General features: G+C 50.4%; 2 protein-coding genes across 4 annotated transcripts in view; one reads left to right on the forward strand and one right to left on the reverse strand.

Annotated features, from left to right (window-relative positions):
* Positions 1 to 11,554, forward strand: part of slc38a10 (solute carrier family 38 member 10) — a 20,250-nt gene extending 8,696 nt beyond the window's left edge. For 2 of the 3 annotated variants that reach the window (XM_056576537.1, XM_056576538.1), the window contains exons 8-18: positions 1 to 27; positions 200 to 382; positions 711 to 822; positions 2,169 to 2,275; positions 2,393 to 2,546; positions 4,586 to 4,753; positions 5,607 to 6,104; positions 6,553 to 6,639; positions 7,521 to 7,541; positions 8,044 to 8,184; positions 8,349 to 11,554. The exon at positions 1 to 27 is cut by the window's left edge and continues 76 nt beyond it. In XM_056576537.1, coding sequence (XP_056432512.1) covers positions 1 to 27; positions 200 to 382; positions 711 to 822; positions 2,169 to 2,275; positions 2,393 to 2,546; positions 4,586 to 4,753; positions 5,607 to 6,104; positions 6,553 to 6,639; positions 7,521 to 7,541; positions 8,044 to 8,184; positions 8,349 to 9,514 — 2,664 coding nt within the window. In that variant the 3' untranslated portion in view covers positions 9,515 to 11,554. The remainder of the gene's footprint in view (positions 28 to 199; positions 383 to 710; positions 823 to 2,168; positions 2,276 to 2,392; positions 2,547 to 4,585; positions 4,754 to 5,606; positions 6,105 to 6,552; positions 6,640 to 7,520; positions 7,542 to 8,043; positions 8,185 to 8,348) is intronic. The other variant, XM_056576539.1, reaches the window with a different exon arrangement.
* ndufaf8 (NADH:ubiquinone oxidoreductase complex assembly factor 8) lies at positions 10,800 to 11,630 on the reverse strand. The gene is made up of 3 exons (XM_056576559.1): positions 11,327 to 11,630; positions 11,042 to 11,152; positions 10,800 to 10,957 (listed from the first exon to the last, which is right to left on the reverse strand). Exons 1-3 carry the CDS (start codon positions 11,405 to 11,407, stop codon positions 10,937 to 10,939), a joined length of 213 nt encoding a protein of 70 aa, XP_056432534.1. The 5' UTR covers positions 11,408 to 11,630; the 3' UTR covers positions 10,800 to 10,936.
* Positions 11,631 to 11,674: the final 44 nt, after the last annotated feature.

Here is an 11,674-nt window from a genome sequence, read left to right on the forward strand (position 1 = left end):
AAGGTGGTCACCACCTTCTACATCACCGTGAGTGAAGGGGAAACGCGGTGGCGGCGAAGGCTGCTAAGAGATTCAAACTATGATATCAGCATCGATCAGTGTCAGCGCTCGCCTCATAGGATATTCTGCTCTTTCTTCACACGCACACTATACACACGCACACACTTTACACACACACTACACACACTACACACTACAGGTGGGCTTCTTCGGCTACGTGAGCTTCACGGAGAACATCGCGGGCAACGTGCTGATGAACTTCCCGTCCAACCCGGTGACGGGGATGATCCGCGTGGGCTTCATGATGTCCGTGGCGGTGGGCTTCCCCATGATGATCCTGCCCTGCCGCCAGGCCATCAACACCATGCTGTTTGAGCAGCAGGTCCGCCGAGCACACACACACACACACACTCACACTCACATGTGCGCGCCATGCCCCTCATTATGCTAACGGAGGACCAGCCAACCAGAGCTCACCATCTGGTGTAGGAGGGGGTATTCTTGAGACGCCCCACCAAAAGGATCCGGGTTCGAACCCCAATGGCTGACCCGGCCCCCCCCCCCCAAATCCACATGTCGGTGCAATTGAAAGATATCACTCAAATCGCTTCAAACGACCGCGTGGGCTCAACGACTGAAGAGTAAATGTCCCTCCCCCTCTCCCTGTGTCCCCCTGTCTCTCTCTCTCTCTCCTTGGTTCCCACCCTCAGCAGAAGGACGGGACGTTCGCCTCGGGGGGCTACATGCCCCCTCTGCGCTTCAAGGCCATCACCCTGGCCATCGTGTTCGGGACCATGATGGGGGGCATCCTCATCCCCAATGGTGAGTGTGTGTGTCTGTGTGTGTGTGTGTGTGTGTGTGTGTGTGTGTGTGTGTGTGTGAAAGATGGAGACAGAGGTCAGGTGTGTGTCGATGAAGTCATGGTACCTATTGATGTCCAGTGGTTTGATGTGTGCATTTAGATATTAAACTCTGTTCCAATCCTGTGTGTGTCTGTGTGCGCACGCTTGTGTGTGTGTATTCTGGAGGGTCTTAGGGTTGCATGTGTTCTTTTATGTCGGCAGTACAGTGGAGTTTACGAGGTGTGTGAATATGACTTTATGACTCAGTGACTGTCACAGTCTAACACAGTCCTTAAATCACGCCCCCAACTTTTATCCCCTTTTAGACGAGCGGACGGGAAGATAGGGCTATTATTCACACACACACACACACACACACACACACACACACACACACACACACACACACACACACACACACACACACACACACACACACACACACACACACACACACACACACACACACACACACACACACGGCCATTCTATTTACGCACTCATTCTCTCCCCCTCCACTCTTTCTCTCCTCACTCCCATTCTTCTTTCCTTCAGCTTCTATCTCTCCCAGCTCTGTCCATATCTCTCCCTCCCTCCCTCTCTTGCTCGCTCTCTCATTGTGGCTTACACTCTACCTCTCTCTCTGTCTGTCTCCTGCATGACAGATTAGGTTAGAGTTGATGTTTTATTCATTCTTTCTATAGCAAGGCTGTTTGTTTGCATTTTGATTGAATGAACACACTTGTGCACAAGCACAGACTCACACCACGGCGCACACACTAACACACACACACACACACACACACGATGACAAGACAGCGGGAGGGTGTGTGTTACCCAGGCGTCGGACGGCGTGCGCACTCTTAGGGCGTCTAATCAGACTAATAGAGAGAGAGGAGAGGCCGTGCTGGGGCCCTCGGGAACGCACGCACTAAATCTGAGGGAGACAATATGGTCTCAGTCCCTCAGGATGAAGTACAGCAGGGACCCAGGCGCTCTGCCCAGCCTGACACACACGCACACAGGATTCAAAAGGGGGGTGTGTGTGAGAGAGGGACCTGGATCAGGGATTGTGGTTCAGGAGCACTGAGCCGGTGGCTCGTATGTACAGAGTCACAGACAATGCAGCGGATGTCATGTGAGGGCTGAGCTTGGTGTTGTCATTGTTTAGCGTTGTTGCTTTTATTAAAAAAAGTGTGTGTGGTATGCGGTACAGTAGTATTGACTGGAGATCACGTTAGCCTTGATGTTTTTTGACCCCTTTCTGTCTCATGCCTCACCCTGTCCCTCCCTCTGTCTCTCCGTCTCTCCTGATCTCTCTCTCAGTGGAGACCATCCTGGGCTTGACGGGCGCCACCATGGGCAGCATGATCTGCTTCATTTGCCCCGCTCTGATTTACAGGAAGATCCAGAAGAACAGCCTCATCGCTCAGGTGATGCACTGACCCCCCACACCTGCTCCGAGCGGGGCCGTTTGTAGAACTGAATGAAGAAGAGGCTTGGATAGCGTTTTAAGGTCTCTCTCTGTCTCTCTTCTCCTAACCCTACAGCTGGTGTTGTGGGTGGGTCTGGGCATCCTCATCATCAGCACCTTCACCACCTTGTCCATCTCCAGCAGTAGCGTCACCCCCAGGGTCCAACCCCCGCCCCCTCCGGCTGCAGACAAGAACAGGGTGCTGCTCCCAGTCCTGCCCAAGCTCAACGGTAGTGTGTGTGTGTGTGTGTGTGTGTGTGTGTGTGTGTGTGTGTGTGTGTGTGTGTGTGTGTGTGTGTGTGTGTGTGTGTGTGTGTGTGTGTGTGTGTGTGTGTGTGTGTGTGTGTGTGTGTGTGTGCGTGTCATGTGCTACGTAGACGAAAGACGAAAGTGCTCACCCAACGAGCCGTGGAAACATTTAACCCCAAAACCATGGGCAAAGGGGTGTGTGTGGTGTGTGTGTGTGTGTGTGTGTGCCGGGGGTGTGTGTCCACCCCAGCCGCCGGTAGCGGGAAGGCTGCCGGTCAGAAAGACTTCGCGGGCAAAGTCATCGTCGTGACGAGGAGTCGGACGTCTTTACTGCCGCTCGTATCTCCTGAGGAAGGAGCGGCTACACTTTAACAGGCTCCAGAGATAAGGAGCACGGGGGGGCCGGGGTGGGCTGGGGGGGGGGGGGGGGGCCGGGGGGGCCGGTGGGGGGGCAAGGAGAGTAAAACAAAAGAGAAGGGGAAAAAATGCAGACAAAGGGTGTCTGCATTTTATTGAGAGGAAAGACGGACAGACAGGCAGTCGTGTGAGGCGGAGAGACAGACGGGCCGCCGGCAGATAACCCCTCGATGGTATCTGGGCGCGCGGCGGCGGCAGTGGCTGACGGTGATGGAGCGGGAGTGATGCCCTTCAGACACCAGCGCCTTCATCTCGTCTCCTCCTCCCGCCTCCGTCTCATAAGCTGGGACGCGCACACACACGCGCGCGCACGCCTGCGCTTACACGCACATGCGAATAAACACACATACATTGCGCATACACACACACACACACATGAGTACACATACCCAAATGTATACAAACGCAAATAAACACAACCACATATACACCTGCATACATACACGCATGAACACACGCATGCATACACACACACAGGCAGATATACACGCGCACGCACACATGCATGCACACATGAACACATACGCACGCAAACATACGCACGCACACGCAATCACACACATACACTCATGCACATTCATAGACACAAGCATATACACAGGCAAGCATACATGCAGACACACACACAAATGCACACACAAATACACACAAACACACACACTATTGTCTCCAACTGATCCCCATTCACTTGGAGCCTTCATATGTGCCCCTCCCCCCCTCCTCATATCCTCCCACCTCTATGAAATGCCAGCTCCATCTCCTCAAACTGAAGGACGGACGGGAAGGGACTCAGAGGGTCTGTGGGGCTTTGGTGTGTGTGTGTGTGTGTGTGTGTGTGTGTGTGTGTGTGTGTGTGTGTGTGTGTGTGTGTGTGTGTGTGTGTGTGTGTGTGTGTGTGTGTGTGTGTGTGTGTGTGTGTGTGTGTGTGTGTGTGTGTCCCAGTAATTAATTCACCCCACCAAATCTTCTATTTTCAATGTTAAATCCTTGTTAAAACATATTTTCTACCTTCACTTTACCCCCCCCCCTCCCACCTTTTGTTCTTTACTTCCGTTCTGTCCTCTGTTTCCGTTTGCTCTTCTATTCCCTCCATCTTTCCATTGTGGCTGACATGTGACAAACCTCAACGCCTGCATCCTGTTGTTGTGGTGGCACAACAGCCACCATACACTCCCCCAGACTGACACACATACCCTTTTCCCAGCCCTTTCTCCTCATCTCTCTCTGCATCTTTCTCTCTATTTTTGTCTCCGGTTGTTTCCCCTTATCACTTCTGTTGGTGTCGTTTAATTTATTTGCCGTTTATTTCATGTCACACGTTTAGTGTAAAGGGTGTGCTGCCACCTGGTGGAGACTCAAAATACTCGAGGCACAATGCAACAAATTGAGTCCCAATAATGCCCAAGGGCGATGTGCAGCACATTTTGTATTGCACGATTAAAAGATAGAAACTTTAACCAAACTCACCCTTTCCAATTATCTTAACACTGCATGATTAGTGAAGATGTTCTTAGTATAATAATCCTCCCTTTGTAAATGATGAGGGTAAGCGTTAGCGACCACAGAAGGGGACTATAAGCGCCGGTGTCGGGCTCTCTTTCAGGAGAGGGCGCCCTGGTGCAGAACCCCGCCGAGTCCCAGGCCGCGGTGAGGGACCTGGTCGAAGGGGTGCAGCGGGAGGGGGCCGACCCGCCCCAGATCAAAGGGCCCGTGGAGCTGCCCGAGAGGAAGAGGAAGGAGGAGGAGGTGCAGCTGGACCGGCCCGAAGCGGGTACGTCTCCCCCGGGACCCCTGCCAATGATAGTGTCCCTGGTGCTCGAGCTTCCAGAAAGGGACCTTTTTTTAGTGTTAAGAGTTATTCGGTTATTTTTAAGTGGTTCATTCTGATTTTGTTTTTATTTATTTTTGAATGGCTTCTTTTATTCAATTTTATTCATTTAGGCAAAGCGTGCACGGTTTATGATTAAAGTAATGGATCCTACACTACGGTTTCGACCTTCATGACTTCTTTTTATTTGGTAAACTCCAAGTTGTTGTATGGTTTACTGTGAACTGTACACGATATCCTTGCACTTGGACAAAAGTCGACACCTCGGCTCGAATATTAAAGGAATTTAATAGAATTAATGTTTTCAGCTCGATTTTCCCCCAGAGCCGTTAACATCCTCTCTCTCTGTGGCTCCCCGTGGGCCCTCTCTGCACACATGGTTAGGTTCAATTAAATGCTCTTCATGGCTCTTTAAATGACCCGTGAGATTGGAAGTTAAGACCTTATTAGCAGCCGCACAACTCAGCGCAGGTGACCGCAGAGAATCCTCAGAAATGCCGAGGGTTGCGGGTTCCAGTCTTGCAGTGGGGTGATGTCACTTCCTGTTTGTGTATGTGTCACTCTCTGCACCCATTATGTATAAAATGCATAGTAGCGGCAACTATGAGAATGTAGTTCTATTGTCTTTACTAGATAGGAGGCTCTTTTATCCAAGCCAACTTGGAGTACAATGGAGATTTAAATCCGGAGCAGGTATGGAGGCTGGGGCATCTCGCCCGAGGATGCCTACAGGTAGACTATGAACGTGTGGGTCCAACCCAGTATCTTTTACCCCTCCCCTGCCCCGCCCCCTCAGGTGTGGCTGTGCCAGAGGGCGACGCCCACCGCCACGAGCCGCCCATCCCCCACGACGAGGTGCAGGTGGACAACAGGAAGAACAAAGCCGAGATGGAGGAGAACCAAAAGCTGCCGGTCGCTCCTCCTGCTGACGGAGGAGGAGGAGAAGGAGGAGGACAGGAAGGAGGGGCGGAGCCTCAGAAGGAGGGGGCGCCAGGCCAGGCTGCGGTGAAGGCGGACACGGGGGATAAGGGGCAAGGCGGGGGAGCGGAGAAGCTGACTGAGGAGCAGCAGAACCCCGCTGTCGTGGTCGTGAAGAAGGAGGTGAAGGACATGGGCGGGGCCGAGGTCCCGTCCAATGAGGTGCTGGACGCGGGGAAGGGGGCGGAGCTTCCGTCGCTGGAGGAAAGAGACGCCCCGGCTCCCGGGAAGGACGCCCTGGCGGAGAAGGCCCCGGAGAAGGCGTCGGAGAAGGCGTCGGTGGAGGCGGGAAAAGCTCCTGACGCCATTGTGAAACGTGAGTGAAACACTAATGCTACTTCTTTTTCTGGTTCTACCACGACGTGGACGAATAAACCGCCCAGGAGAGTGGCACACTCAATGAAGGAGCTAACTCACACTCCAGCGGCCTTAAGATGGGCAGGAACAAACCGAGGGCCTGACCGAAGGTAGGCTTATCTGTGGACAATCTGCGGACGTCTGGCCGAGAAAAAAAATGAGGTTTGCGTCATGGTAAAGGTTTTTATTAAAAGAGGGGGGCTTCTATCGCAAGCCGTGCGCGCAGGTGCACGGGAATGTATTTGAATCCTTATCTCGGACGTTACCCCCTCTGCAGCGGACCGATGCCATAGTGGGAGTGATCCAACGCAGTGAGACCCATACCTGATAGTCCACTGCATGTACAGCAGTATTATTCGTACTCTTGGAGGTTTGACCCGCCTTGGTGTTTTCATCTGCTCCTTCAGCTCCACCCGCGGACGGAGCGGAGCACCCGCCCGCCGCCAACGCCCCTCCAGCTGCCGACGGCAACGGGGGAGAGGACAAGATGGAGGGTAAGAGAGGGACACGTGTTGGTGGGTGGGGTTGGTTAGTAACGGAGCATCTGGAGATGTGCTGCAATGGACCGGAATAGCCCTGTACAACCTCCTTGAGTACTTCTAGAATCACCCCCTCACTGGAAATGTTCTACCAGCTAGTGTTCTACTTTTAGTAGTGTAGTGTTATCATACTAGTATAAGTAGTACAAGTCTTTGGATGGAGCACACGCTTCACATCAGATCTTGATTCATCGTTCATTCACTCATCAGTAAAAGTTTCTTAAATACCACATCCAGTGTTGAATTGAAACCGTCTTTCATGCAGATTTTTATAAGGGTCAATAAGGTTTCCTGATGCTATTACTTTGTGATTGATCTCTGTATCGCTCTTTACTCACCTCTTTTTGTTTTATCACAAACTGCATTCTCTACTGCTCTGGCTGAATCCATCAACTCTTTTCCATTTTAAAGACGAATAAGTATTGGGAACAGATTATCCTGGCCACGCTAGACCAATTTGCAATTCCATTTTAGTCAGGAACGTTTTCGATTTCCTGGTGGCGAAAAATGCCTCCAGACGCAATTGGATAGAACGCCAACCAATCAGAGCAATGAACAGTGTGACACAGCAGCGACCATCTTGGTTGTTTAATGAAAATGCCCTTAACGGAGCTCCAATTGGGCGGTACTTTATACAGTCATCGTATTAGTCCCGCCTCCTATTAGATAAACCGTTGTGATTGACCTAACTCACAAATTGGTCTGGTTCTCAGGCCAGGAACGGATGCTTTGTAAATGTCCTTGAGTTTTACTCTCCTCTTTTTGTATTTATGAATCTTTTTTCTTCCACCATTGCTCCTTTTCTCTGTCTTTCTCTCTGCTGGGCTTCCTCACAGTGATAAAAAAGCTGGTCGCAGGTATGAACTTTGACCTTTCCCTGCCGCTTTGCCTAAACCTTGTCTGTTTGTCTGTCTGTCTTTCGTGTACCATTTAGGTTCTCTCCGCAAGTATACGCTTCAAGCGTACATGATCTAGAAAGTGGACTTTCACACCACTAGTCATCCGTGCTAACCTAGTCCGGTGTAGTTTGTGTCAATAAACGCCTCTTGTTTGTCCGGGTCTGACATGACAGGTGTTATGTATCATAACTCTAATTTGGGTTTGTGTCCTTGTGTGGGCTTGAATCAAAGATGAAAAACTAATTTTAATAAATGGTTAATTAACTATTTCAATGCAATTAATTTAACCTCATTAATTAAACTTGGAAGCTGGCCTTGCTGCCTTCATATGGGATCAAAATGGCTTTCTGGGGTTCCACCAGCCCTTTCATCACGTCTATGTAACGTTTCTAACAGGTCAGGTCCTTTCTGAGCGGATTTAATGTATGCATCGCTCTCTCTGACCGCGTCCCCCATGCAGAGGGCCAGAACGACCACGCTGTGCTGCTGCAGGTCATCAAGGAGCAGCAGGAGACACAGAAACGCCTGCTTGACCAGCAGGCCAAGCTGCTGGCCGTCATAGAGGAACAACACAAGGAGATCCATCAGATTCTGCCTGCAGGTGAGCGCACACAGACACAGACACAGACACAGACACACACAGACACAGACACAGACACACACAGACACGTATACAATGTCAAATAAATGACATGAAGCCGAGAGAAAGTGCAGGGACGCTCGTGCGTTGTATTATATCAAGCGTCGTTCTTCTTCTTGTAAAAGGCGTTGCAGCAGACGGAGAAGCTGACAAAAGCGTCCAGGCAAACGCCCAAGGGGACATGGAGGCGGCAGCAGCCAAGCCAAAGGACTCAGCTCTGGCTGCGGGCCTCAAGCAGCCGGGGGGAGCTGGAGCTGGAGCTGCTGATGGAGCACCACAGGCAGCGGGAGCGGCAGGGTCTGAGCTTCACCTTGTTCCCCAGAACCAAGCACAGGCTGGGGATAAGAACGCCAAGCTCCAGCCAGCCGCTAACGCCGCCGTGGTTCCTGGGGTCCACAAGGCCGGGGGGGAGGCCCTCGTCGCCAAGGGGCCGGGGGTAGCGGCGGCGGCGGCGGTAGTAGCAGTAGTAGCACCAGCCGGCAACGAGGAGCGGGAGCTGGGCGCCAGGGGCGTGCCGCTGGGACAGAGGAGGCGAGGGGACGACGGGCCCGCGGCCAAGAACGACGGGGTCGCCCTGCCCGAGGAGGAGGGGCAGATTGGGAAAGAGTTGGAGAAGGACAGCGTGGAGACCCTGGAGGTGGAGAAGGAGAGGATCGAGAAGGAGGTGCAGGCACGGGTGGAGAAGGAGCGCTTGGAGAGGGAGAAGAGGGAGCGGCTGGCCAAAGAGGAGCTCGAGAGGGTCGAGCAGGAGAAGGAGAAGCTGGCCAAGGAGAAGGCCGCCAGAGAGACGGCCGAGAGAGAGCAGAAGGAGAGACGGGAGAAGATGAGGATAGAGCAGGATCAGATAGAGCAGGCGCGGAGGGAGGAGGAGAGCCTGCAGCAGGAGCTGCAGAAGATGGACAGTGAAATAAACGCACGGGCACTGGAAGAGGAAGAGGCGAAGCAGCAGCAGCAGCAGGCGAGGCAGGCCCAGCTGGAGGCGGCGCAGGAGCTCGAGGACAACGAGATCGACGAGCCCGTCAAGAAGGGAGGGCGAGACCTCAAAGTGAGGCTGGAGGAGAGGGAAGACCGGGCCGTCGACGCCGCCGCCGCCGCCCCTCACTCCCAGGAGAAAGACACAGACCTGAGGAGGAGACGTCGGGATGTGGACTCCCTGGGGCCCGGGCTGGAGCCTCTGCTGGAGCTAGGGGGGGCGGACCTGCACGCCGCCCTGGAGGGACAGCTACTGGGCGGGGCCCTGGTGCACAGCAGGGGGATCAAACAGGCCGCCGAGGCCGAGAAAGAAATATGAAAGGCACAGAGTGCCGTGGGCCGGTGACAGCGTATTGAACCACATGCTGAACACATTCCTCTGTGACTCGTCACTGCCTTCAGAGACTCAACAGATGATGGGTTGGTTCTGATTTCCCCCCCCACCCAACCCCTAAGCGTTGTCTCTGTGGAGGTGGTTGTTCTTCTAAAAGAGACTCCTAGACCAGCAGGGAACTGTACAGATTCTCAGACGGAGAGGAACCAAGCACCATAGCCCCTGCCCAATACGATCGACAACCCTCCCAAGTACATAGATAAATGTATATAACAAAGATATGGGTGTAAGTTTAAAGTGACTGCCGAAAAGCACCTACAGTCCCTTCCATGTTCAGGGTACAATGTTGATGAAACACACACACACACACACACACAGACCAGAACAGGCTGTCATTGTGATACATTTATAGTCTTTATGGCTACCAAAGATGCCTAAGAGCTTATTAATTTGGAATTGAGAAAGATTACACAATATACTGTAAAGAGAAATTATATTCATTCCACATTCTTTGCTTTGATCATGTATATCGTGCTAGTCCTAGTTCCAAAGTCTTTATAAAATTCCTATTTTTATGTATATAATAACTTATTTTGTACTTGAGTCAACATTTTGTGTAGGATAAGCTGTACATCTATGCAAAGTAAATCCCTCAGAGGGTTTTTAAGAGCATAACTATCCAATGATTCACTTATTGTTTGCTTTTTGTGAAGGCTTTTGTGTTTGCCAAATCAGATCTTTTGTGTTTATGACCCTGTTTGAAATGTATATATTGCAATTCTCAAATGTGTAGAACTGAGCATTTGTTCATTAGAAATCTATTTATGATTCCTACACAGGCTGTTCTTTGTGTTCGGTAATGTCTATGTTGAAGTGTATTAACGTTTAGGATTTTGAGCGGATAAACAAAAACGACCATGCCTCAGACTATTGCATCACTTTTTCTTGTAAACCTAATTGTTGGAAGTTTACAAACAATAACATTTCTCAAACGTTTACTTCAGTGCCTTATGGTTAATTATGTGAACTGGCAACTGTCTCCATCCCTTTACAGGACTGTTGCTAATACAGTTAAAGGTAATATTTAATATTTTTCTGGAGAGAACTCTGCTTTGCCCTAATGCTGTTTCAATGAACATGTTTCTGATGACCTATTTTTCAACATTTTGTATTCGCTGGGAATAAAATTCAAGGCAAATTTCATTGTTTTGTTTTACAATGAATGTTTAGATGATACATATATCGAACTTTTGATTTCCTGATATATACACTCTATAATAGGAAACAACCATCCTCAACATGTCATCTTTATTTTAATATCCATTACAAATCATTATACAGTAACTTTCAGGCATTGTAGGCTATATGGTAGCTGATCCAGTGCGTGGACAATGTCCCGAAAGCGTGCTATTTCGCTGCTTTCTTGGCCTGTAAAAGAGAATCGTCTATTTATATGACATGATCAATATCACATTATTAACAACTGTGTATTTGGCTTGGAATCGTACTCACTGCGTTCAGGAAGCATGCCTTGAGCGCCTGAAATTCCTTCACACAGAGATCCTTCTGCAGCTCCTGTTTACCTATGGTTGTAGCTGTGACACATTTCCCATAAGCCGATGCCTGAAAGACACGGGAAGGTGAGTCATTGATCATTCTTTGCAGGACTTTGGCCAACTTTATACTTCAAGTCATACCAAGAAAGCTATGACTTTGAAACAAATGCAATGCATTAAGGACAATGTAGCTCTTTGACAAAGGTCAGCAAGTGTGCGTCCTACATCCCTCGGTTCTTACCTCTCCCGGACATTGAGCCAATATCTCGGGGAAACGTCTTAACTTTTCACGGCTTCGGGTCCACACATTTGTCCCAGACATCTTGGTGGTTCACTGACTCTTGGAAGCAGCAATTGGTGGTACTTGTGGACAATCACCGACTGCATCAACAACGTCTAGTTGAGTATAATATACAGTAAAACATGTTCGATTCGGAATAATGTATTTTATGTCCTAAAATAGTTCTTATTCAATCCATCAGTATAACCTCCTATATGTTTAATGGGCAACGCCATGTTGTTGATCCTGTGTGAACGTCAGCAGAGCGTCATTTAGAGAGATACGATTTGCCTGTTATTCCTTCAATCA

Source organism: Gadus chalcogrammus, chromosome 18 (genome assembly GCF_026213295.1).
Source record: "Gadus chalcogrammus isolate NIFS_2021 chromosome 18, NIFS_Gcha_1.0, whole genome shotgun sequence".
Classification (NCBI taxonomy): Eukaryota; Metazoa; Chordata; class Actinopteri; order Gadiformes; family Gadidae; genus Gadus; species Gadus chalcogrammus.

Excerpts from the sequence above, each read along its gene's own strand:
- ndufaf8 (XM_056576559.1), bottom strand. The coding sequence starts at position 11,407 with ATGTCTGGGACAAATGTGTGGACCCGAAGCCGTGAAAAGTTAAGACGT. Across the intron at positions 11,153-11,326 it reads TGGCTCAATGTCCGGGAGAG|GCATCGGCTTATGGGAAATG; the intron begins GTAAGAACCGAG and ends CGTGTCTTTCAG. Across the intron at positions 10,958-11,041 it reads AGGCATGCTTCCTGAACGCA|GCCAAGAAAGCAGCGAAATA; the intron begins GTGAGTACGATT and ends TCTCTTTTACAG.